Below are 26,749 nucleotides of genomic sequence, written 5' to 3' on the forward strand. Positions count from 1 at the left end.
GGGAACCGAGCCTCGAACCAGGGTCCTTAGGCTTCACAGGCAAGTGCTTAACCACTAAGCCATCTCTTCAGCCCATATTCAGTATATTCACATATATTCATTCTCACAGTGTGAAGGCACAACATACTCCCAGCATTTTTTTAATGACCCTATAACAGCAGTATAATTATTTTGTTTCTTTTTTTGTTTTTTGTTTTTCAAGGTAGGGTCTCACTCTGGTCCAGACTGACCTGGAATTCACTCTGTAGTCTAAAGGTGGCCTCGAACTTGCCTTGTGACCCTCCTACCTCTGCCTCTTGGGTGCTGGGATTCGAGGCGTGTGCCACCACTCCCGGCTTAACAGCAGTATAATTAGATGATAACAATGACAGATACATACTATGTACTGTTTTTTGATTATTACATAAATAGATCTGTTAATTTTTTGTTTTTTCCAATTTAAAGATTTTTAATATTTATTATTATTATTAATAAGATGTTTTGTATGGATACATCATGTGTTGGTACCCTCTTTTCCCTCATCCCTGCCCCCATTTGGTTGAGGACGCTCCTTAGTAGGGTTGCAGGTATTCACCATGGTTGTAGTTTATGCGTTGTGGGAGCAGTAGTCATTTATTTTGGGGGGTAGGCAATGCCTCTGGACATGTTGTCTCAACCTGTGACTCTTACAATCTTTCCGTCCCCTCTTGTGCAAAATCCCCTGAGCCGCGGTGGGTGAGTTTTATGTCTTCTTCAGTGATGAGCTCTTAGGAGTCTGTGTCTCTGCTTTGGTAGGTGTTGAGTGTCCTCAGGGTCTGTCTCTTTCACTCTGGCGCTGATGATCAGGACCAGCATGGAAGCAGCACTCCTGCTCATCTTCCCATTCCTCTGTGGATTCAGCTGTGGCTTGGCTGAACTGCAAGGGGTAGTTTATCTCCTCTGGTCTTATGACCTGAAAAAGAACATATTCTTCAATGGAGAGTTAAATCAGCATAGTTTAAATAAGATAAGCATTGTAATTTAGGGAGAATTTGATATATGTAAACCCTCTTTTAGCCTAAGACTAGTGAGAGCTTGACACTGGAGAACATAATCTTTGTCTCCATAGGATTCTGATCTGGTTCCCAATTCCAGATATGGGTTCCTTTACATGAGAAGATCCCTAATGGCTCTATGTATTTTGAGACAGGGTCTCACTCTGTGGCCCAGGATGACCTTGAACTTGAGGCTTTAACCCCTCCCAAGTGCTAAGAATTATAGATGTAAGCCACTATGTTTGGCTTTTCTTTAAGATTTTAAAACTATTTTATTTATTTATTTGAGAGAGAGAAAGACACACACACACACACACACACACACACACACACACACAGAGAGAGAGAGAGAGAGAGAGAGAGAGAGAGAAAATGAATGAATGAATATGGGTGCACCAGGGCATCTAACCACTGCAAACAAACTTCAGACACATGTGCCACCTTGCACACCTAGCTTACGTGGGTACTGGGGAATTAAACCTGGGTCCTTAGGCTTTACAGACAAGTGCCTTAACTTCTAAGCCATCTCTTCAGCTCCTTTTTTCTTTTTCTTCTTTTTCTTTAGTTCAACTTTATTCCATCTTTACATAAGCAGCACATTTCTTCAGCACTTACTTTAGTTTTCTGTATTTAATTTTTTTATTGACAACTTCCATAGTTGTAGACAATATCCCATGGTAATGCCCTCCTTCCTGCCACTTTCCCTTTAGAAACTCCACTTCCCCCTCTCAATCAGTCTCTCTTTTATTTTGATGTCATGATCTTTTCCTCCAATTATGATGGTCTTGTGTAGGTAGTGTCAGGCACTGTGAGGTCATGGATATCCAGGCCATTTTGTGTCTGGAGGAGCATGTTGTAAAGAATCCTACTCTTCCTTTGGCTCTTACATTCTTTCCACCACCTCTTGTGCAATGGACCCTGAACCTTGGAGGTTGTGATAGAGATATTTCAGTGCTGAGCACTCCTCTGTTACTTCTTCTCAGCACCATGGTGCCTTCTGAGTCATCCCAAGGTCACTGCCATCTGAAAAGAGAAGCTTTTTGAACCAAAAGTGAGAGTAGCATTAATATATGGGTATGAACATTAAGAGAACTGATTACTGGGCAGTTTGGTGAGTATAATATATATATTTAGCCAGACACCAATAGCTAGGGCTATTGAGCCCTAGGGCTCATGACTACCCCTGTTGTAGGTTTTCAGTATCAGGGATGTATTCCCTCCCATGGAGTGGTCCTCCAGTCACATTAGAGGGTGGTTGGTTTCTCCCATAACAGACGTGCCACTATTGTACCCATTGGCTCATTTGGCTGGCTGGCCAAATTTAAGGCTTGCAGTGTCCACTGTTGAGTATCTTCACTGGTGATTTCTCTCTCTCCCATTGAACTGCATGTAGTGTGGCTTTTTCCAGCTTTCTGTGTACATGGAGGAGGTTTTCAGCTCAGCTCAGCTCTAGCAGGATTTCTCAGTGGCCTTGCAGCCCAAGTATGTGAGTCTTCAGCAACAGGGTCTTACCATCTATTACTGGTGGAAACCAAGAACCTTGGCAATAGCCTGTAATGTTTTGGGGGCATCAGGGACCACCCTGGCCAATAACTCACTGGAAGGTATCCCATCCCTGGCACTGAAAATTTTCTAGTAACAATCTATGGCTTCTGAGTATTCTGTTGTCCAAAAGAGTAGGTTTCAATATGACTTATTTATATCCTCTTAGATTTTGATTAGCCTTCCCTCTACCTTTCCTTTACTCAATCTCTTCCCCTGACCTCACTTAGGCCTTTTCACCTCCATTAATCTCTTCTTCTACTTACAGATATACAATACCATCCTCTTAAGTCTCCCCTTCCTCCCTTTCTATTCCCTTTATATTTTCTTTCTAGCTTACTGGCCTCTGATACTGAGTTTTCTTCCTACTTACATAGAAGTCCAGTCATTTGTAGCTAGGATCCACATATGAGAGAGAACATGTGACGTTTGGCTTTCTGGGCCTGGGTTACCTCACTAAGTATAATTTCCAGATCCATCCATTTTCCTGAAAATTTCATTTTTCTTTATTGCTGAGTAGAACTCCATTGTGTAAATATGTGCCACATCTTCATTATCCATTCATCAGTTGAGGGACATCTAGGCTGGTTCCATTTCCTGGCTATTATGAATAGAGCGTCAATAAACATGGCTGAGCAAGTATCTCTAAGGTAGTGAGATGAGTCCTTAGGATATATGCCTAGGAGTGCTATAGCTGGGTCATATGGTAGATCTATTTTTAGCTGTCTTAGGAACCTCCATACTGATTTCCACAATGGCTGGACCAGATTGCATTCCCACTAACTGTGTAGAAGGGTTCCTCTTTTTCCATGTCCTCGCCAGTATTTATGGTCATTTGTTTTCATGATGGTAGCCAATTTGACAGGAGTGAGATGAAATCTCAATGTAGTTTTAATCTGCATTTCCCTGATGACTAGGGACGTAGAACAGTTTTTTAGATGTTTATATGCCATCTGTATTTCTTCTTTTGAGAACTGTCTATTTAGTTCCATACCCAGTTTTAATTGGGTTGTTTGGTTTCTTATTATTTGATTATTTTTGAGTTCCTTTTATATCTTAGATATTAATCCTCTATCAGATGTACAGCTGGCAAAGATTTTTTCCCATTCTGTAGGTTGCCTCTTTGCTTCATTCACAGCGTCCTTTGCAGTAGAAAAATCCTTGTAATTTTATGAGGTCCCAGTGGTTGATCTGTGTTGTGGTTTTATTTCCTGAGCAATTGGGGTTGTATTCAGAAAGTCTTTGCCAAGACCAATATGTTGAAGGGTTTCCCCTAACTTTTTCTTCTAGCAGTTTCAGCTCTGATATTAAGGTCTTTGATTGATTTGGACTTAATTCTTGTGCATGGAGAGAGAGAAGAATCTATTTTCATCCTTCTACAGAGACATATCCAGTTTTCCCAGCACCATTTGCTGAAGAGGCTGTCTTTTCTCCAATCAGTATTTTGAGCATTTTTGTTGAATATCAGGTGGCTATAGCTACCTGGACTTACATCTGGGTCCTCTATTCTGTTCCATTGTTCTACATGTCTGTTTCTGTGCCAGTACCATGCTGTTTTTGTTACTATGTCTCTGTAGTATAGGTTAAAATCAGGTATGGTGGTACCATCAGCCTTATTTTGTTGCTCAAAATTGTTTTAGATATTTGAGAGATTTTCTGTTTCCAAATGAATTTTTGGATTGTTTTTTCTCTTTCTGCGAAGAATTCCAATTGGAATTAAAAAAAATTTTTTTTGTTTATTTTTACTTATTTGAGAGCAACAGAGAGAGAGAAGCAGATAGAGAGAGAAAATGGGCGCTCCAGGGCCTCCAGCCACTGCAAACTGAACTCCAGACATGTGCACCCCCTTGTGCATCTGGCTAATGTGGGTCCTGGAGAATTGAGCCTTGATCCAGAGTCTTCAGGCTTCACAGGCAAGTGTTTAACCACTAAGCCATCTCTCCTGCCTGCCATTGGAATTCTGATGGGGATTACATTAAATGTGTAGATTGCTTTTGGTAAGATAGGCATTTTCACAATATTGATTCTTCTGATCCAAGAACAAGGGATGTCTTTCCATTTCCTAATGTCTTTTGCAAATTTTCACTTGAGTGTTCTAAAGTTTTCATTGTAGAGATCTTTCACTACTTCCTTGGTTAGATTTATTCCAAGGTACTTTATTATTATTTTTTTTTGATGCCATTGTGAATGGGAGTGATTCTCTGATTTCATCCTCTGTGTGTTTGTTATTAGTATATAGGAAGGCTACTGATTTCTGTGTATTTATTTTGTATCCTGCTACATGGCTATCAGTGTTTACCAGCTCTAACAATTTGCTGATAGAGTCTTTAGGGTCCTTTATGTATAGAATCATGTCATCTGCAAGTAATGATAACTTGATCTCTTCCTTTCAATTTGTATCCCTTTTATGTGTATCTCTTGCCTTATTGCTATGGCTAAGACTTCCAGTACTATATTAAATAAAAGTGGGGACAGTGAACACCCTTGTCTTGTTCCTGATTTTACTGAAAAAGCTTCTAATTTTTCCCTATTTAGTAATATGTTGGCTATAGGCTTGTCATAAATAGCCTTTATTATGTTGAGATATGTTCCTTCTATTCCCAGTCTCTGTAGGACTTTTATCATAAAGGGATGTTGGATTTTGTCAAATGCTTTTTTTTTCATCTAATGAGATGATCATATGATTTTTGTCCCTTTTTCTTTCTTGAGACAAATTTTCACTATGCATCACAGGCTGGCTTGGAACTTGTTCTGGGATTATAGGCATGCACCACCATGTCTGGCTGTCTTTTCTTGTGTATGTGTGTGTTTTATTATTGTTCATATCACTTAGCATGTATTTTTTTATTTTTTTTATTTTTATGTATTTATTTGATAGCGACAGACAGAGAGAGAAAGAGGGAGGGAAGGAGGGAGGGAGGGAGAGAGAGAGAGAGAGAGAGAGAGAGAGAGAGAGAGAGAGAATGGGCGTGCCAGGGCTTCCAGCTACTGCAAACGAACTCCAGATGCATGTGCTCCCTTGTGCATCTGGCTAACATGGGTCCTGGGGAATTGAGCCTCGAACCAGGGTCCTTAGGCTTCACAGGCATGTGCTTAACCTCTAAGCCATCTCTCCAGCCCTTATCATGTATTTTTTATTAAGCAGAAACTTTGTAAGGACACATCATGTGTTGGTACCATCATTTCCCTCCTCCCTGCTCCCATTCCACTGAGGGTCCTCCTCAGTGGGATTGCTAGTATTCACCATGGAGTTATAGGTTATGAATTGTGAGAGCAGCAGTCAGTCATTGGGGGGTGATTTTAAAATAAATATATTTTTATTTATATTTATTTATTTGAGAGAGAATGGGCAAATCAGGGCCTCAAACCACTGCAAACAAACTCTAAATGCATGTGCCACCTTGTGTATCTGGTTTACATGGGTGTCCTGGGGAATCGAGCCTGGGTCCTTTGGCTTTGCAGGCAAGCATCTTAACCACTAAGCCATCTCTCCAGCCCTGTTTTTTGTTTTTACCTGAGGAACCGAAGCTTGAATCAGTCATGGAAATCATTGAGTTAGGACTTCAGTTGATTTACCCCTTGCCTGTGGGGGCCACAGATATGTGTAATGAGGTATTTGGCTTCAGGAGTCTCATTTCCATAGAAGATCCCATCATTGCACTGTGGGAGAAACGAAGACCCAGAGGCAGGGACCTCCCTGGGGTGTTCTAGCAGGCAGGGTGGGGCCAGACACTCACAGTTCAGATCCTACTTGACGTGACAGAGCCCCTCCTTGAGCCCAGACAGCTGGGCCTCCACTACCTCAGGAGCCTCTCTAATTAGGGGATTAGAAGGCAGCCTCTCCCTGGCTGGCCCTCACTCCACAAAGCCACAAGTACAGCCATGGATTTGGTGGTATAGTGCTTGTTCCAGGTGTGTCTGAGGAAACCTGGCACCCTTGGGCGGCTTGTTCAGTCTGAAAGGCCCCATTGTGGCTACAACCTCCCTTTGAGGAGCTCTATTTTGGGGTCAGGATCCACCCTGCTCCAGCTGGAGGAAGGAAAAGGTATTTCAGTATGTCCTGTGGGTGTGGAGAGGCAGGAGAGACACAAAACAGGAGTGCTCATGGCTCTAGCGATTGGTGTCTGGCCTGCATGGAGGGAGAGGATGTACAGACAGAGTGGAATGGGGAGAGGGAGAGGCCACTAGCCCAGGTGGAGGTGGTCCATGACAAGACATCCCAGGGGAGGGTGGCTGTGAGGGTCGGGATAGGCTTTTATGTGCTCTTAGAGGCTGAGTTGACAGGCTCTGTCAAAATGGAATGCAGGTCTGCGGCCTGCCAAGGCCTCACCCGAGTCCTGCCCACCAGGGACTTCCTGTTTCCCATTGCTGTGGGTGCCCAGCCCATGTCCTAGGCCCAGAGAGAGACTCACCCTGCCCTCAAGGCCCTCCTAGTTTGGTTACCAAGGTCTAGAGGTTGTAGCCACAGGCAGCAGGGTTGGACACAGAGATCACAGGAGCTGTTTGGCCTCCTTCTTCCACCTGAATGGGCCATATGCCTGCCCCGCTCAGCATGGTGGCCACTTTGCAGCCTCTTGCCTCTGCTTACAAGGGTTGTCTGCCTCTTGTGGTTTGGAAGTTCTTCTTAGCCCATACTGACCACTCCTCAGGGTTCTGCCAAGACCACCCCAGCCCAGGGACTCCCAACCCATCTGACTCCCCCTGCTGGCCTTTGAAAGCTTGGTGGCCACCAGAGGCCCCTCAGAGCTGCTCCTTTGACCAAAGATCTCCTCACCTTCACCATGTACTGTCTGGACACAGAGGGAAGGGCTTTCCAGAATGTGGTCCTTGGGTCTGGGTTCCCTAGTCTGTGACATGAGTATGATGACAGGGAGTTACCTGACCCAAGAGGGTTAACAATGGCAAATGCTTTGGCATGTGGTAGGTGTTTGGTGTTGGTCCTTCATTCCTCTCTCCTGAGGACATCAGGCCTGTGAGTGTCAGCTTGGGCTGCCCTGGGCATAGCCCCGTGACTCCAGGAATGACTAATTCTACCCCGACCACAAGCTCTTGGGAGCTGGGAGAAATGAGCGTGTTTTCCTCTTTCTTCTACTGTTTCATTAAGCGCTTCTTGAGTGAGGGGAATGGGGATTGTCCTAATCCTCTGGCACGAGGTAGCAGCATTCAGGAGACTGAGTGATCTGGGGAAGCAGTGGCCAGTAGTTCCAGGGGACAATGAGAACAGGTCAGGGAGTGGGCTTGACAGGGCTCAGAAGCCTTGAGTGGCAGGCTGGCTTTACCCTGGGCCAGCCATGACCTCAGATAAGCCCTGGCCTGGTCTGAGTTTCATCTCACTGCACAATAGATGTGTTAGGCCTTGATCACCTCCCCATACTGCTCTGGGGGTCTAGGAAAAGAATGTCTTAGGAGGGGCCATTTGTGGAGCTCACAGGGCCTTATCTGTGTATTCAGGTCTCAGGAGCAAACAGAGAGGGGTGGGCAAGCTCTGAGACACCCTTGACTTTCCTGCTCTGACTCTGTTTTCTCACCTTTGAAAGTGCTCTGGGAATCCTGCTTGTTTGCTTCCTCCTGGGGTGTCTATGGTCATGCTGAGGGCTGGGTCTTGGGTGCTGTGCTTGAAGGGGAGTGCAGTTCTTAGATCTGGGCCTGACTACCCACCCTCAGGGCTGCTGGAACTGGAAAACAGTTCTAGATCTCTCCTATACAATGCCTTGTCCTGGGGATCCTCAGTTTCCCTCTGTACATGTGAGACTGGTCTGGGTACCTGAGGCAGGACAATCCCTCCAAGCTCATCCTCTGTTCACAGGTGTTCCTGGCCCTGGGAGAGCTGTTTCTGTCCTGCAACTGGGCAGTGGTTGTCAACATCCAGCTGGTAGGTGTGGCTCACAAGATGGCCCTGTGATTTTTTTTTTTTTTTTTTTTTGAGGTAGGTTCTCACTGTATCCCAGGCTTACCTAGAACTCACTCTGTTGTCCCAGGATGGCTTCGAACTCACAGTGATCCTCTTACCTCTGCTCCCAAGTGCTGGCATTAAAGGTGTGCACCACCATACCTGATGGCTCTGTGCTTTCAAACATCCTGGGGATTGGGAAGGACTTCAATTGGGGCAGGTAGTCAAGGCTCCTGCACAGTTCCCTTGGATGAAGACCTCCTTGACATTCTCAAACACCTCTTCTGACCACCACTCCTATTCTGCAGATGAATTTGGAAGCTCAAAGAGACATATACCTGAGCACCAATGTCACACAGTGTCAAGGCTCTGAGCCAAGATGGGAGCCTAGGTTTTTTGGTCTTCCTTTTTCTTTTCTTTTTTTTTTTAATTTTTATTTATGAGTGAGAGAATGGGTATGCCAGGGCCTTCAGCCTCTGCAAATGAACTCCAGATGCATGTGCCACCTTGTGCATCATAGTGGGTCCTGGGGAGTCAAACCTGGGTCCTTTGGCTTTCCAAGCAAGTGCCTTAACAGCTAAGCCATCTCTCTAACCCTGAGATCCCTTTTTCTTCACTGTGTCACTTTTCAGCAAGTGGGATCCTTGTACCCTATGGCCATAGATGGGGATGCTGGACTTAAGGCACTACCCACAACTGTGTCCAGCCCACCCTCCCTCATTCATGAAGCCTGATGCTGTCCTAAGCACATGACTATGGTGTCCAGAGTTCAGCTTGGTCCTTCCCTGAGCCTCACTTGGTCCAGACTCCCTGCCTCCTTCTGGGAGGCATGCATGAGAGGACTCTGAATACTGAGAAGGGCTGTGCCCTGACTGATAACAGGTTCTCAGTGCCCTCCTGCTACCTCTGGACAGGATGGCATAGCCTGGCTCTGGGCATAGGGAGCCTGGGAAGCCTGACTATGGGTAGAGAGCTGTCTAATACAGGGTTTCAGGTTAGATTTGATTAGACCTGGACTTCAGCCCTGCTTCTGCGCCTGTGTGATTTTAGGTAAGTTTCTGTGTCTCTAAGCCTTGGTTTTTCCATATGGCAAGCAGGCATGAGATGGTATTCCTACTTCCTGGATTGCTGTGAGGGTTGAGTGAGGTTTGGCCCAGGGTCTGGCACAAACAATGCTGCTAGGATTCCCATAGCAATCACAGGCTTCCATTGCTCATCTCCTAGACCCCAAAGATGCCTTCTTGGGGTCCTAGGATCTGGCTTTGAAAGGGGTCATGGAGATGTGTGTCCTTAAACTAGCCAACAAGGCCTGCTTGAATACTACTGTTCACAGGATGTTCATTCCCTCCCCGGCTTGGCCCCAGCTCAGCCAACGTGAAAGGGCTGCCCTGTCTTTGGCTCTGGTGAGCCATGAACAACAGGCAGGACTTTCCTACGCCCATCCCCCAGCCCAGACTCAGCCACACACCTGCTGACTGAGGGCTCTGACCCTCAGTTCCTTGTCTATAAAAAACTGTAATCATAACTGTCCCGGTGAGGTTGAGACAACCTGTGGGAGCCCTGCCTCTAACATAGCCCATCACTCTCACACTGGTCTACCCAGCTGGGCAAACCTGCCCCCTGCAGCTTCCTCTGCTTGCCCCCCACTGCGGGTCCCCTTTCCACATGACAGCCCCACAGATATGCGAAGGCTGTGTGTTGTCCCAGTGTCTGTGTTTGCAGGAATCATTAACCTGGGAGAGCCAGGCTCTCTGCAGAGCTAAAGCGCATGTCCATGGTGGGGGGAGGCAGAGGCGTTCCAGTGGCCCAGGGCCTAGCTGGAGTCTCACCCATGGGAGGCTGCCTGGAGCTGCCTGGGGAGCAGGAGTGACTATATACAGACCAGCCCACAGTGCCTGTGTCCTTGCTTGGAGATCTCTGGCCCACAGTTTGCAAAGTTCAGCATCCCAGCTAGCTTCTTGTTCTCTTCCCTGCCTTCCCTCCTGCCCCAAGCCTTGTGGACCCCATGGCCTTTTGGCCTTTTGTGGATGGAGCAGGTCCAATCCTTGCAGCTCCTGCAGTCAGCTGCCCTTCACGTTCTTGGTTCCCTGGCAGAGAGACAGATGGTCAGCAGGAATGGTCTCAGGACACAGGTAGATAAGAGAGGACTTTGTATGTGAACATGGCAGAAGATGCCAGGAGGCTGGCCTTTTACCAGTAGGCCAGAGAAGTCTGTAGGGGAAAGAAAGAGGACTGGTATGGACCAGGAGGTCCTAAATAGGTATGTGCTCCCTGCACCAGGCTCGGCTTTCTCCTGAGGCAGGAGGAGAGCTTTTCTTTGGGTAGGGCCCCAGGGTCCCAGTGTGCAGGGTGCAGAATGAGCAGTCAGGGTGCTGAGGAGGAGTGACATTGAAATGGAGAGAGCCAAGAGGAGCTAATGGGACAACAACAGAAAAACTGGCTTTCTAAGGGGCTGGAGCCTGTGGCTGGGTAAAAGCAGAGAGGACAGCAAATGCAGCCACTCTGAAGCAATCTTTCTAGTTCTCATGCCCAGCCCTGCCACTTGCTCCTGGGCTTTTTGGCTCAATTATAAAATAGGCAGAGAAGCAACACGTACAAATTCTGTGTCCGGCTATAAGGAAGAAATGAGCTTAGGCCTACACCCTGCTGAGGGATGTTGTGGGCCCTCCAGTCCTGTCCAGGACAGCGCTCTCTTTGATCCCCAGTCCATGGGAGAGAATCCGGTTCCTTTTGGAGAAGGGCCTGTGGGGCAGTTTGCTCTAGCAGTTCTCATACTTCATTCTGCTTGAGTCAAGCTGGGGGAGCTTGTCACTGATTCCGGGCCCTCTGCCCTCATTGTCTGATTTGATGGATACGTGGATAGCATTGCTATTGAATTTCCTCGGGGGTGGGAGGGGGCGTGACCCAGTGCTCTTCAGAGCACACCTGCCAAGTGGGCGTTGGGCTCTGGCAGTCAGCTGCCCAACCTGCAGACCCTTTGCAGACTTCTCACCATCCCCTTGATCACATGTCCTCATAGGGGGCTCAGTCCCCGCACCCAGCAGGCCCTGCCTCCTGGAAGGCTCTATGTTTCTGAAAACAGTCCAGCTCGGTGACAGCTAAGACATGTCTCTGGTGACCTTCCCTTGGTCCTGCTAGCCTTGCAAGACTCAGTTGGTATCTATCTATCTATCTATCTATCTATCTATCTATCTATCTATCTATCACCTATCTATCTGTTTCTTCTTCTTTCTTTTCTAACCACCCCAATTGACAGTTGTTAAAATTTTTTGTTTATTTTCTTGTTGGTTTAGTGGGGCTTGGGCCTTGAGCATGATGGGCAAGCACTGTAGCCCTGAATTATACCATTAACATTCCCCTTCTGTCTCTAAACCTGTGCCTGTAACCTGCAGCTCCTTCCCAGCCCTGCTGTCTGGCTGGGCACCCCCAGGCTGGCCCTGGGTGTCTCTCCCCACCTCTCAACGTGTTAACTGAGTTGGAGGGTGCTTACTCCCTCTTTCCTAGGTTTGTCTGCTGGGGCTCTAGGCTCCAGCCACCAGACTCCTCTCCCACTTCCTCAGCAGACCTTCCTACCCTCGGGGGTCCTCTCTTTCTTTGCACCTTGTCTCAATACTTCCCTTTTGTTTCCTTCCCACCAGGTAGCCAGCTACTTGGGTATGTCTCTCACCATTCTAGGGGTGCCTGGTTGTTGGGGCTAAGTGGGAAATACAGGAGGCAGGCTGCCAGGGGGTCTGCACATGATGGTTGTCCCTCTGATTTTTCTGAAAGGCTCTGGCCCTACTCTTGCTCTGGACCATAAAGGCAACTGTTCTTCTGAGAATGGGAAGCCAAAATCAGAGTTGTTTTGTCTCAGAAGAAATAGAGCCTGGAGTTTTTGGAACCTAAAAGGCACTCATTTTCAAAATGACTCCCTGGGCTCCCCAGGTGCTTTTGGGCCCAGCCTCTGTCCCCCTGGCTGTATGGAGATACCAGGGATTCACAGCAGGAGGGCAGGGAAAGGCTGATGTCATCCTCAGCTGGTCTGGGTCCATCAGGGTGGGACACTTGGACACAGGAAAGGACAACCTTATTATGAGGGTCTCAGCATGTTCCATCCCCACATGGACCTGTGTGGACACTTGGGGGACCCTCTGTCTAGGGAGCAGGGCCTGTCTCCCCAGAACCACAAGTGACTAGTCACATAATTATGGGGTGAGAAGGAAGTCCTGGGGAAGGTGCAAAGCTGTGGTCAGCTCCTCCTCAAGCCTGTTGGCAGGTCCTGGGGATGGCAGAAGTCCCAGCTTCTTTCACCACCTGGGCAGTGTGGCTCAGTGCCAGTGACCTCGAGACCCACCAGCCACCCTCACTGGCTCCCAAGCTTGGCCCTGCCCACCCACAAGCTCCTCTCCAACAGGCCCCTGTGTCTGTTTTGTGAGGTCCTAGAATCCAGAGATCGTGCCTCTAGGTTCCTGCCTCCTCCCTGCTGGGCACCCTTTGCCCCTGTCTGCCAAGCACTGATTCTTTACTTCTCTGCAGGGCCACTGAGGACCCTGGCCTTTGTCTTTCTCTTGACCTTCTAAATGCTCAGCAGCAAAGACATCAACAGCTGAGGATGACATCAGCCTCTCCCTGCCCTCCTGCTGTGAATCCCTGGTATCTCCATATAACCAGGGGCTGGCTTTCCTTGTCCCTAATAGCAGAGGGTCTCTCACCCCCAAAGGAGAAGAACTGGCATCAAACCCAGTCCTAATACTTTCTGGCTGGACCACCCTAGACAAGTTACTTACCCTCTCTGTGGCAGTTTTCTCATCTCCACAATGCAAGAAATAATCACATCTCCCTCGTGGGTTATTTGAGCTGCCATATAAAACACATACAGGAAGTAGCCAATAAATGCTAGTAATTACTATTATCATTGTTATTATTTTCTGATGAGTTCAGATTATGGACACTGAGGCCTTGGGAACAAAGATCCAGAGCAGAAATCTCCTCTGTGGCTTCCCTAGTGGGCAGAAGCCCTTGGCTGGCAGGGTCTCTCCTGAGAATGTTCTATTTGATTCCTCTATTGGCAAACTTCCACTAGTCCCTTCTATGCTCCCATCTTGCCATATTTCAGTGACTCCAGGAGAAATTAGGTGCTTTGTCACCCACACAATGCAAAGGTTGAACTAAAAAGGGCCTTTGAGCTCCGGCTTCAGAGACAAGCATTCATTTAACTGTCATGATTAACATGCATCTCATAGCAGACACCTAAGCCCTGAGAAACTGTCACATAGGAGGTGACATAAACTAAGTCCTAGATGAGAAATAGAGATGACCCAGCTGGTACCAGAGAGGGAGACTCATGCCAGGCAGGAGGCACAGCATGTGTGAGAGACAAGAACATTTTGCCAGCAAGGCAGATGTTCACAGGAAGCCTCTGGGTACCAGCTGAGTAATGACAATGAACTTCAAGGTGGGTACTATTATTATTCCCATTTAGAGATGAGAAAACAGGCATGAAGAGATGAAGTGACTTGCCCGAAAGTCACATAGCTAGTGGGTGCGGTTCAGAGTGGAACCAGACAGTGTGTCTCCAGAAGTCAGATTTTTGATCTCCTCACTCTTGCACGCAGATGTGGGGGCTCTCCAGTCCAGCGACACCCCGTTGTTCATACGGGCAGGCACTTGGCTGTGTTCCCTGCCAGGCTGCATCCTGTCTCAGCTGAGACACCCATACCCAATCACTGTGGATACAGCCATGCCTGGACATACCTGGTTCAAATTCAGACTCCCAAGAGGGGTGGCTCTGGGACCTTGGGGTGTTTGTGACCCCTTCCATTCATGTTTCTGACTTGCTCAGCCTGCTGCCTCTAGGCGGGTCCTAGACAGATGGACATAGGAGGGGGGGCTCACCCCATCTTCCTTTATCCCTGGGTTTCCTGTGTTTTGCAGTCCGTGGTGGTACCCAGGTGCCAGAACACAGCACAGGCACTTCAGATCACAGTGGGCCACATGCTGGGAGACGCTGGCAGCCCCTACCTCACGGGACTTGTAAGTCTTGTCTGAGTGTGTGTTTGTGTGTGTGTGGGGGGGTGCACTTGTTAAGGCCCCAAGGCTGCCTGATGGACCTGGCAGACACCCCTTCCTCCTCAACAGATCTACGGCACCCTGAGGAGTGGGCGCCCCAACTCCTACCTGCAGCACTTCCTCAGTCTGCAGCAGAGCTTACTGTGCTGTGCCTTCGTCATTGTGCTGGGTGGCGGCTGCTTCCTGCTGATGGCGCTGCACATGGAGAGAGACCAGGCCTGGGCCCAGTCTGCCGCAGGTATTCCCACCTCTCATGCGCTCGCCAGCTCAGCACTAAGCAGGGCTAGAGAGGGTCAGCCACCACCCTTACACCAGCCAGCTCACTTGCTTATGTATTCCAGAGCATCTCTTATATTCCTACTGGTAGGTCAGGCAGGCTGGCAGGCGCTGAAGAGAGCTAAAAGTAGGCTCAGTCTTGAGCCCCCATGGAATGGACACTCCAGTGCCTGGAGATAGACCAGAAGCAGAAAAAGTGAGAGAGAAAATATGTTCAAGCTGATGAGTGCTGTAGAGACAAAAGGCGGGAAGGGCAGTGGAGAGGGACAGATGTGGTGGGTTGCAGTTACTCACCGTGTGGTGCGCCAGGGGTCCTCACCTGACACTGGCATGAAGTGACATTTGGAGAAGCTGACAGGGGGAGTCATGCAGCTGTCTGGTGAAAGGTGTTCCCAGCAGTGAGCATGGCTAGTGCAAAGTACCCACATATGCTGAGGACTCACCAGGTGGCCAGTGGGGCTGGGGCAGAAATGAGGGGACAGCAATGGGCATAAGGGTAGCAGCTTAGGGGAGATCTTTGGAAGGACTGTGGCCTTCACTGTAGGAGATGGGAGTCACCGTGAGGTTACTAGAGGAGGAGTACCAAGGGGTCTAGGATGCTCTATGAAAGCATCTCCAGGGCTACTGTGTTGAGAACAGATTGTAGGGTGCCAGAATTGGTGCAGAGAGGCCACAGAAAGCTCTGGAGCAGTCATGCTAGCCCATAGTAGTGGCCTTGAAGGTAGTAGGAAGGGATCTGATCTGGGATTTATTCTGCACATGAAACCTCAAGGCCTCCCTAATAGATTGTCCCTAGGCTTTGTCTCAAAGCCCCTTCTACTTCCTATGGGGCTGACTGAGCCTCTTTCCTCCTGCAGGAGCCTTGGACAGCAAGAATATGGCCACAAAGGACGTTGAGCGCCAAGCCCCGCTGTCGGCCAGCGCCTCCACAGAGGAACTCTGTCTGAGTCCCTGTCCTGCAGGGATAGGGCCCTACTCGGCTCACACGTCTGATGGCCCCACCCACCCTGGCTGTGACTCGGGGATCCCAGTGGAGCTGCACCTGCCACTTGTTCACTCCCAGCAAGGGAGCTGGCAGAGTGGGCCCAGTGCTGGGCTTGGGATTGAGTTGTTAGCACCTTCCAGGGAAGATGGGGCCCGCCCTGCACCCAGCAGCAGGCTCCTCCCACGCAGACCCTCAGCTTGGCTTCTCAGAGGCTCCCATTAAAAGGGCAGTGCAGGGCTGGGGAGATGGCTTAGCGGTTAAGCACTTGCCTGTGAAGCCCAAGAACCCTAGTTCGAGGCTTGATTCCCCAGGACCCACATTAGCCAGATGTACAAGAGGGCACACACATCTGGAGTTTGTTTGCAGTGGTTCGAGGCCCTGGCACACCCATTCTCTTTCTCTATCTGTCTGTCTGTTGCTCTCAAATAAATAAATAAAAATAAAAATTTTTTTTAAAGGGCAGTGCAAAGCCCATGGATTTCAGACCTTTAGACCAGCCTGCTGTTTATAGCCTGTGGATCCTCTGTGGGAAGGAAGAAAGAGAGAGGAAAAGAAGTTGGGCCAAGGACACACAGTGGCCCTCATAGTGGGGTTCCTGAGGGGATTGCTCAGTTTTGGTCTCTGAGTGTCCTCACAGTGGACCTCTCAGTCTGACCCAGCTCCCCAAGTCTGTAAGATCACAGGACACCATCTGTGGGAGTTCACGCTCTGAACTGGAGGTAGCCTTGGAGGAGGTATCCCCTCAACTACTGTTGTGGGTATGTGACTCCTCAAGATGCTCAGGCCTGGGCAGATGCGAAAGCAGCTGCCCTCAAACTATGTGGAGGGGCTCATGTGGCTGCACACTACCCCTCACACCCCAGCCCATGCTCTGACCCCAGCATAGCTGGGGGAAGGCTGGGTCTGTGGAACCCATGCTTGCTGCTGGGCTCTGAGCAGCTGGGCTTAGCCGGCTCTGCAGGAGATCAACAGCTTCCAGGCGGATGGCAGCGGGGAGGCATGTTCTTTCTGCCCACGAACCTCGGCTTCTATCCCCTCTCTTGGAGTCCAGCCAGGTGGATTTTCTCATTGCCACCTTTGCTCTACCAGGCTGTGCCTGCCTCCCAGCAGCTGTGGGCAGAGCAGCCTCCTACATAGCCCTGACCCTTGCCTGTTCTGTCCTGCACTCTAAAGATCCTCCTTGTCCCTAATGTTGGACACGACAGGCTCCTGGAACTGGGCTTTCCAGCTCAGCCCACACAATTCAAGGGTCAGCCCTTCTTAGGAGCAGGAACCTCCAGGCCAACCAGTCCCTGATCCATGACTCGGCTTCTACAACTTATGAAATGGCAGCCCTGAAGTTCCAAAGAAATGAATCTGTGTGGAGAGTCCATTTCCCTGCAAAGGAGGCAGCTACGTGGACTGCAGCTGGGACGCTATGCGCCCTTCAGCACTCACTGGCTGGGAGACAGGGGCCACCTCACACCTCTCCCCCAGTAGCAGATCCTGAAGCTCTGTCTAAGAGCTGTAGAATTTGGATGTCTAGCCCAGGCCCCGTGTGACTCTCACTGGCTGGCTGTAGACCCACAGGAGCCCAGCTCTAAACGAGGGTCTGAACTTTCTTCTCACCAGCCACAGGGAGCTGTGGGGCAATGTGCAGAGTCCAGTGATGGGAGAGGACTACCAGAAACCTCAGCCGTACCAACTGTGCAAACATACATTGGTATTTGTGGGCCCCATCAAGATGTTAGGGCAGTGACTCAAACACCTCACAGTCCAAGGTTGGACAGGGAAACCCTGGACTAGGCCAAGGAAGATATACCTCCTGTGAAAAGAAGGGGCCACGTGGCTCATAAGCCTTCCAAGAGATGGCTTTGGGACTGGTTAGGGCAGAAGGTGTGGAGAAAGGAATCCTAGACAAAGGAAAGAGGACTAGAATGCAAGGGGTGGGGCAGAAGACCCATGATGAATCATAGAGGGCTGTGGTATGACCATAAAGGAGGGTGTCCCTGCCACTGGCGGGGGAGGTTGTAGGATAAGGAGAAGTGGAGGGAGAGCCTGGCTGGAATCAGAGGGGTCCACATGCCTACCACGGAGCTGCACTTTCATCCTCCGATCCTGGGTTGTGTTTTTCTGGCTGAAGTGCATGCTGATGCTTGGGTTCCCAGGATTCAGTAAGATGCTCAACCAAGTGTTATAAAATGTTATCCAAGTGATTTGGGGAGTGCTGAAGTGCTGGGACTGAGGGACCCTGCATGGGAGGGATGAGACCAATATCTCTTCTGCAGCCAAGCCAGATCCCAACTTCATTCAGTTCCCATCTCCTTCCTCCTTGGGGCCAATTGCAGGTGCAGGTCAGTGAGAGGCTCCCAGAGTTTGACCAGTCAGAGTACAGAAGTCTCGTAAACAGAACAGATCTTTCAGGCCTGAAGGGCACTTGTTGGGCAATCCCAGTCATTAACACTCCCCACTTATTTGCTGGGAATGTCAACAGTAGTGGAAATGCTGTTCAGCCGGATCAATCCCCAGGTCTGACTCTACTCACTCCATGTGTTAATGACTAAGCTTGCAGGTGACATCCTGGCAGGCAGGTGTGTCTACTGTATGCATGCATATGCTCTGGAAGCCACCTTGTTGTCTCTGTTGGTGTGTGAGCCTGCTGATCACAGGGCTCTTTCCTCTTTGACCTCCAGCTTGAGGTGGAGGGTGGTTTGAGCATGTTCACCTAGATTTCTGTACCCAGCCATGGCTTGTTCCTCTGCAACCAGTCATTGATCTGTCTGTCCCATTCTCTGAGCTGGATGACTTTCTCCACTCCTGGGTGGGCTCATGAAGTTATTGAGCTAACAAAGTTCTGAAGAAAGTTGGCAAGAAGCACTCCTGCTCCCCCATTCCCCACACAGGGAGTGGTGGGGTTTGGGTTGCGGAGTTGTATGCTACCCAGATGGGTTGAGACTCCCTTAAGGAGGAAAGGAATTATTGTCAGCATAGCAGGAGCTGATGGAAGTCTGAAGATTCATGTGCCAGAGTTCTTATGCCATCTTATTTGTTTACCAGAGCACTAGACATTTTTCTCCTATTCTTTTACCACTTACTCAAGATTTAATACCTTGGGCATGAGAGTCGAGTTGGGCTAGCTTGGATCCTATGTCTATACCTTGATTTATAGCTCCATTAAGACCAGGAAACCAGAGAGCTTCTAGGAAGAGGAATGAATTAATTGTGATCAACAAAACAAAATAGCAAGGCTAAGGGTGTGGCTCTGAGGTAGAGTGCTTGTCTACCATGCTTGAGGTCCTGATTTTGATCCCCAGCACTGAAATCAACTAACCAACAGAGAAAGCAAGAAGCTAAAGAAAACAAACAAAAACAGAACCCTAAACCTCCAGACAGTGACAGTACCCACCACAGTGATCTTAGCAGGGCAAGGGCTGGACCCTTTGTCCTTCCAGGGATACTCTATTTCTGATTGTCTCAGTCCATGATCAAAGGGGATTGAAGCTTCTATAATTTAAAAAGTGTCAAAAATATCCAAATGCCAGAACAGGAACTTGTGTATTAGTGAGGACTCAGAGCCATCTGTTCTGAGCAGGAGCGAGGCAGAAACAAAACATCCAGAGCAAAACCTTTGAAGCAGACCCAGGCTGGGGGGTAGAGGGGCTCCAGTAAGTCCTCAGTGTGCAAGAGTAGCATAGGGGTGTCTCCTCCGCAGCCAGGATTGTGACCTGCATGAAGGCTGTTCAAAGGATGGAGGGAGGAGTCATTAGAGATGAAATGCTTTTTCTAGAGGGGCCAGAATTGGAATCTGGCTGGTATCTGAGTCACTCACAGCAACAGATACATGATGCAAATCAACATGTATTTCCTGCACCTGCTAAATGTCATTTGCTCATTCAATCAACAAACATTCTCTGAGCACCTCCTCCGCACTGGATGGTGAAGATGAATCAGACAAGGGATGGGCCCTGGAGGCTCATGTCTTTCAGTGGTGGGGTGGTGGTGGACTCTTAGATAAACACAATCAGAATAATGAGTTTGGTGTGATAGAAGGATAGACACACTACTCAATAACCCCGAGGAGGAAATACATATTCATTCACGTGGATCAGGGAAGGCTTCCTGGAGGAAGTGAATTCTGTGCTGGGGTTGTGGAGGACCAGACCCCCCAATGAACTAGGCGGGCCAAGTAGACGTAGCCCAGCTAGAGGGCTAGGAGGGGGGTGGCTGGCGTAGCGCTCTCCGTGGTCCTGATCCAGAAACTACATTGGCAGAACCAGGGCTTTTTCTGTTGAGAGGCAGACAGGGACTACAAACAAGTGACCCACTTCTTGTTACTTGCCCAGGCTCCAGGAAGTATGACTGCGAATCTGGGGCATTCTGCATCCAGTGTGCTGGAGTGGACTGGAGACTCTGGAGCTAGAGGGTGGTGAAGCCATGGAGGTCTATGCCCAGGTTTGGTGTAAGGCAATCACGGAGTCACGGTTGTAATTTGGAAAGTTGCTAGCAAGCACCGTGGAGAGAAGCCTGGAGGTAGAAGTGGGTCCAAGTGAGATGCAGAGGGGATGAGATATGTCAGTCAGCAATGAGGACACAGGAAGAAAAATTCAACAGGCTCTAAATAAGGGTGTTGAGGGAGAAATCCCTTGACCTCCAGGACTTCTGCTTGGTGAAATTGTGGGTCAAGAGATCAGTGTAGTTGAGTGTGGTGCCATATACCTTTAACCCTAGAACTCAGGAGGCAGAGGTAGGAGGATCACTGTGTGTTTGAGGCAAGCCTGAGCTAGGGTGAGACCCTGTCTCAGAAAAGAAAAAAAGTGGGCTGCATGTGGTGATGCACGCCTTTAGTCTCAGCACTTGGGAGGCTAAGGTAGGAGAATTACTGTGTGTTTGAAGCCAGCCTTAGAATAGTGAATTCTAGGTCACCCTGAGCTAGAGCGAGACCCTACCTTGAAAAACAAAAATAAATGAATAAACAAATAAAAATAAATGCAGCAAGCCTGACATAGTGGCACACCTTTAATCCCAATACTCAGGAGGCAGAGGTAGGAGGATCACTGTGAGTTCGAGGCCACCCTGAGACGACATAGTAAATTCCAGGTCAGCCTGGGCTAGAGTGAGATCATACCTTGGAAAACAAAACAAAACAACACAAGCAGTAAGCTTTCCAGGGAATGTGCCCAGTGAGAAGAAAAGCCACTAAGGCCTGAGCCTGGGAGACCTCCCATGTAGAGGATGAGAAGATGGGGGAGGACTGACCTATAATCCACCTTGGGGAAGCTGGTGCTTCTAAGACATGTTTCTCAGAGTGTGTGCTGCAGAGCTGAAGTCTTCCAAGATGTTCTGTGATCAAGTTCATGTGGGAACATGGTAGCTTCTACTTTCCTCTGGGAGATTCACAGTGCACATTTTAAAAATTTTTTTTGTTTATTTATTTATTTGAGAGTGACAGACAGAGAAAAGGGTAGATAGAGAGAGAGAATGGGTGCGCCAGGGCCTCTAGCCACTGCAAACGAACTCTGGACACATGTGCCCCCTTGTGCATCTGGCTAATGTGGGTCCTGGGGAATCAAGCCCTCGAACTGGGGTCCTTAGGCTTCACAGGCAAGTGCTCAACCGCTAAGCCATCTCTCCAGCCCCATTTTTTTTTTTTTTTTTTTGAGGTAGTGTCTCACTCTAGCCCAGGCTGACCTGGAACTTATTCTGTTGTCCCAAATTGGCCTCAAACTCACAGTAACCCTCCTACCTCTGCTTCCCAATTGCTGAGATTAAAGGCATGTGCCACCAAACTCAGTGCCACAGTGTACATTCTTACAGTAAAGTCTGAGAAGACCCTCCACAAGGAAACTTCTCTGTGTTTATTCACCATTTCCTGAAAATACTTGCCCTTGTAGTAATGGCCACTAATGTTATCTATGTTATTAATGTTATCATTAATCTATGCCCATCTTATTTTATTTTATTTTATTTTTTCTTTTCTTTTTTTTTTTTTTTTTTGGTTTTTCGAGGTAGGGTCTCACTCTTGTCCAGGCTGACCTGGAATTCACTATGGAGTCTCAGGGTGGCCTTGAACTCACGGCAATCCTCCTACCTCTGCCTCCCGAGTGCTGGGATTAAAGGTGTGCGCCACCACACCCGGCTCTATTTTATTTTTTCAAGGTAGGGTCTCACTCTAGTCCATGCTGACCTCAAACTCACAGTGATCCTCCTACCTCTGCCTCCCAAGTGCTGGGATTAAAGGTGTGCTCCTGGATGTCCTGTGCCCATTTATTTTGAGGTTTTCAGTGGTTTTATTCTCTTTAGGATGTTGTAGTTGAGACAGTGTCCTGCCATGTAGTCCAGAATAGCCTGGACTTGTGATTCTTAAGTCTCAGCCTCTCAAATGCTAGGATTACAGGTATGTGCCATCACATCAGGCTTGTTTAGAAGTTAGTGTCTGGACCTGATGAATGAATGTCAGCGGCTCTGGAGCCATCACTGAGTTCATCTTCCCATTATGCTCAGAAGGAAACGGAGTCCTGCAGAAGCTGAGGGCAGCATGTTGGAAAGCTGAACACACACTGTCTTAGGAAATAGACACAACTGGCTCCAGTCCAATTCCATCACTTACTAAACATATGACCTTGGGAGGGTTACTTCTTTTCCTTGTGCCTTTCAGTTTTCTTGTCACTGAGAAGGCCATCTGAGGGCAGAAAGCCCTTGTTTGCCCAGGGCCACACAAATAGAAAAGGATGTCTTGTCCTTTGCATCTCCCTGCCCCAGTGGCCTTTTATCCTACACATGGCTAACTGTAGACACTGCCTTTGAGTTAGAACACACCATGGGAATGGCTGGCTTGCTTGGTGGCAGCTCAGAGATTCCTCAAATGTGAGAGATTGAAAAATCTGCCATCGTTCCCTGGATCCATCCAGGGGTAGAGAGGGAGATCCACAGATTAAGGTAGTAATACTGGTCCTCTGTCAGGGCTGAGAAAGAGTGAAGAGTTTGGGGTGGGAAATGGAGCATGGGTAGGGTGAAGAGCAGTGCGGTGTGTCCTTCACACCTCTGCAGTGGGGCAGCATCCCCAGCAGACATTCTCTGCTACTGGCACTGTCACACAATTCGGAAGATCATTGTGGAGGCCCAGTTCTGGCCTCATGGAACTCCTACATCTGTCCTTGCCTGTTAATCACCTGCCATCCCAAGCCATCCAGTGGAACTTCCTCCCAAGTGACTCTGAAGCCCTGAGCTCAGCAAGCTGGAAAGAGGCAGCAGGGAAGTTTCAGAATGAAATTTGTTTTCCTAACCTTCCCGTCACAGTCATTCATACTCAACACACTGAAGCATATTTTTAGCCACTTCACAGAATTTAAAAGACACCTCAAAGGCGCCAAGAAACACCAGCTTGGGGATTAACTCTGCTCACCAAAGACAGTGGGGCGGGGGAGGGATGAGCTGCATCATCTGTTGGCTATGCTGTGATTCACTGTGGCCGACATCTTCACAAGATGTACCTGCTGTGGACATGGGCTGTAGAGCAGCCCATGGACTCCCAGCCCTAGATGATGATTTCAGAGTTGTATGTTTGCAAGGGCATCATTTTTGTGGCCTGGGACCTTTCTGAAGCAGGCAGAAATTACTTGACTTCTGAGGGTCTGTAGGTTCTGACATTCTGTCCTCTGCATTTTATACTGGATTTTTTTCTTCCTCTCTCTCCCTCTTCCTTCCTTCCTTCCTCCCTCCCTCCCTCCCTCCCTCCCTCCTTCTCTCTCTTTCTTTCTTTCTTTTTTTATTGAGGTAGGGTCTCACTCTGGCCCAAGCTGACCTGGAATTCACTATGTAGTCTCAGGCTGGCCTCAGTGATCCTCCTACCTCTGCCTCCCAAGTGCTGGGATTAAAGGTGTGCAGCACCATGCCCAGCTCCTATTTCTTTTCTTTTTTTCTTCTTTTGGTTGTCTGAAGAAGGTCTTGCTCTAGCCCAGGCTGAGCTGGAATTCACTATGTAGTCTCAGGGTGGTCTTGAACTCACAGCAATCCTTCTACCTCTGCCTCCTGAGAGCTGGGATTAAAGGCATGTGCTTGGCTCCTTTTTCAAATATATTTTTATTTATTTGCAGGCAAAGAGAGAGGAATGAGAGTTAGAGAATATGGGTATGCCAGGGCCTCCAATCTGCTGCAAACAAACGCCAGATGCACGCGTCCCTTTGTGCATCTGGCTCTATGTGGGTACTGGGCAATTGAACTGGGGTCATTAGGCTTTGCAGGCAAGCACCTTAACTGCTAAGCCATCTCTCCAGCCTTGTACTAGACTTTCTTTGTTGTTTGTTCATTTCTGGTTGTGGAAATGAACATGCTAGGCAGTTGTGTTGCCACTGAGCTACACAGGATTTTAATTTCAATCAAAGCCCGAAAGAGATGATTGAGACACAGTTATGGGGAGCTTCCCAAACCATAGCATCTCTAAGATGGGTCAGAGTGGCGACAGTAGCCTTGGACACAGGGCTACCTAGTTAGACTCCACAGAGGACGGGATCCTCCGTCTAGATCAGAGAAGCAGACTATCTGAATCTGATCCTATCCCAAGATGGAAAGTGTGGGGGGGAGGGGAGAGGTTGTCATGGTACATACATACCGGAGCAGACCTGGTAGGACCCAGCTTCCTGACAACCACTGAGGGCTCTGGGCAGACAGTACTCTCAGGATAGCAAGCTTTTCATTCTCTTCTTTGTTTTTAACATATTATTTATTTGAAAGCACAGAGAGCAAGCGAAAGAGAGAAATTGTGAGCACACGAGGGCCTCTTGCCACTGTAAACAAACACCAGACACATGTGCCACTTTGTGCATCTGGCTTTACATGGGTACTAGGAATTATTTGAACTCCAGGCTGTCAGGGTTTGCAAGCAACTGAGCCATCTCTCCAGCCTTCATCCTCTTTCATTTTTTCTTTTGTTTGTTTGAGATAGGGTCTGCGTAGCCCACACTGAACTGGAACACAAGATTCTATTTCAGTCACCAAGTGTTGAGATTACAGGTGTGCCACACCATGCCCAACTTTGAGGAGGCCTTGCAGGTTTTGCTGGAGCCTTGGCTCTCCATGCCAGGCCCAGTATCCATTCTGTGGGTCAGGGATAGGGTCTGGGTGCATACACAGGCATGGGCCCAGGGTAGGTTGCAGCCTGGAGTTGTTTTCCTGGAAAGTTGGGGAAGCAAGGCAGCTTTTCATGCTTGGTGGGTTCTGGGCCAAGCCCGCACCAATCTTGCTTAGACAACCTTCCTTGAGCTGATTGATCCAAAGCTATGCATAGCTGCTGGAGCTACAGGCTCTCCAACAGGTACTTCGGTTTTTGACCATGGATAATCCTTTTCTCCAGATTGTCTTCCAGTATTTGCCAGGGGTCCACTCTGTTCACAGAGACTAAGTGGAAGGTGTTCAGTAGGAGGAACTGGGGTCCTGTATACCTCAACCCAACCTTCCCTTCTTTAGCTCCCTCACACACCCAGTACCGGACCACCGGTGCTGGGGCGGCCGCACGACTCGGGCGGTGACTGCGCCCCCGTCAGGCGGGTGGGGCTCTGCGGCCAGGCTCCCCCCCACCCCCTGGGGCAGCACGTGCTGGGCGGGGCTGTGGCCCGAGCCCGGCGCTGATTGGACGCGAGCCTGGTGGGCGGGGCCGAGCCGCAGCTGTCAGAGCGGCTGCGGCGACGGCGGCGCGTCTGGCTGAACAGTAGCAGCGCCGCAGCCGGGGCCGGAGCGCAGAAGCCGACGGGGTCCCGCCGGGATGGTGCGGCGGCGGCTCCGCGTCGTGCGCACGCACTGAGCGGGCCCAAGCTGGGCCCCGCGCCCCCCGCGCCCCCCGCCGCCGCGATCCCGGCCGGCATGATGTGCCTGGAATGCGCTTCGGCGGCGGCGGGCGGCGCGGAGGAGGAGGAGGCGGACGCCGAGCGGCGGCGCCGGCGCCGGGGGGCGCAGCCAGGGGCTGGCGGTAGCGGGTGCTGCGGGGCCCGGGGCGCGGGGGGCGCTGGAGTCGTGTCCACCGACGATGAGGTGCAGACGTTGTCCGGCAGCGTAAGGCGGGTCCCGTCCGGACCCCCCAACATGTCCAGCACCCCTGGCTGCAACGCCGCTGCCAAGGGCCCCGGCGCGCCGCAACCCAAACCTGCCAGTCTGGGCCGAGGGCGAGGGGCAGCCGCAGCCATCCTGAGCTTGGGCAACGTGCTCAACTACCTGGACAGGTACACCGTGGCAGGTGAGCAAGTGCCCCACCCAGTCCAAGGACCAGAACCCCTCCACCTCTGGTGCCCTAGGGAGCTTTTTGGTCGTAGCCTCCCTTGATCCAAAGCCCTATGAGGAGTCCCTAAGGACTGTGCTCAAATACTTCTAGTCAACTGATGCTCTGAGCTTCCGCGGGTCCAATCTAGCGTCCCCCACAATCACCGGGTCAAGGGTTAGAGGAGTCCCCACTCCTAGAGCAGCCAGTGCGTCCTCGCTAGCCCTTGACGGACCATCCGTTGTCCTCTTCTCTGCCTCCCTTTGCCTTCTTGCCTGTGCGCCCCCTCCCGCCGCAGCGGCAGGTTCCAAGGCCTCTCGTCCTCTTCCCCTAAGACAGGCCGTCTGTGCGCCCATGGCCCGTCAGTTAGCTTCCTTCCTCGCTCGCCGCCACCCCCCCCCTTGTGTGCGTGTGGCGAGTGTGTGCGCCCCTTGCGGGTGTGCGCCACAGAGCCCGAGTGTGTGCGCGCGTGGCGCGCGGATGTGTGTGTGAGCTTGTAAGCGCGTGGCTGACAAAGGCTTGGGCCTGCGGGGAGCCGAGGGAGGGGCGGGGCGGGTCCGCGCTGCCTGGGGACCCAGGATGCGGTTTGCAGCTGGCCCTGGCTAGCGGCCTGGAGACGCCTCCCCCTGCTCTCTGTCGCTTGGGGCCTGGGGCAGGGCACAGGACTCTGGAGCTAAAGAGCAGTTGCCTCTCCCTCCATGAACTCAGCCCTAGGTTTGGGTTCTAGTCGCAGGTTTGCTCTGAATGTGCTTAGTGTGTGACCTTGGGCC

General features: G+C 49.8%; 2 protein-coding genes across 3 annotated transcripts in view; both read left to right on the plus strand.

The window, feature by feature from the left end:
• Positions 1–16,094, plus strand: part of Spns3 (sphingolipid transporter 3 (putative)) — a 133,581-nt gene extending 117,487 nt beyond the window's left edge. The window contains exons 8-11 of the mRNA XM_045159530.1: positions 8,362–8,427; positions 14,359–14,457; positions 14,563–14,731; positions 15,627–16,094. Of these exons, the coding sequence (XP_045015465.1) occupies positions 8,362–8,427; positions 14,359–14,457; positions 14,563–14,731; positions 15,627–15,976 (684 nt within the window). The 3' untranslated portion in view covers positions 15,977–16,094. The remainder of the gene's footprint in view (positions 1–8,361; positions 8,428–14,358; positions 14,458–14,562; positions 14,732–15,626) is intronic.
• Positions 16,095–25,573: 9,479 nt separating this feature from the next.
• The window catches only part of Spns2 (sphingolipid transporter 2), a 44,312-nt gene continuing 43,136 nt past the window's right edge, over positions 25,574–26,749 (plus strand). Inside the window, exon 1 of one of the 2 annotated variants that reach the window (XM_004672404.2) lies at positions 25,574–25,958. In XM_004672404.2, coding sequence (XP_004672461.2) covers positions 25,589–25,958 — 370 coding nt within the window. In that variant the 5' untranslated portion in view covers positions 25,574–25,588. The remainder of the gene's footprint in view (positions 25,959–26,749) is intronic. The other variant, XM_045157913.1, reaches the window with a different exon arrangement.

This window comes from Jaculus jaculus, chromosome 9 (genome assembly GCF_020740685.1).
Source record: "Jaculus jaculus isolate mJacJac1 chromosome 9, mJacJac1.mat.Y.cur, whole genome shotgun sequence".
In the NCBI taxonomy this organism is placed as follows: domain Eukaryota; kingdom Metazoa; phylum Chordata; class Mammalia; order Rodentia; family Dipodidae; genus Jaculus; species Jaculus jaculus.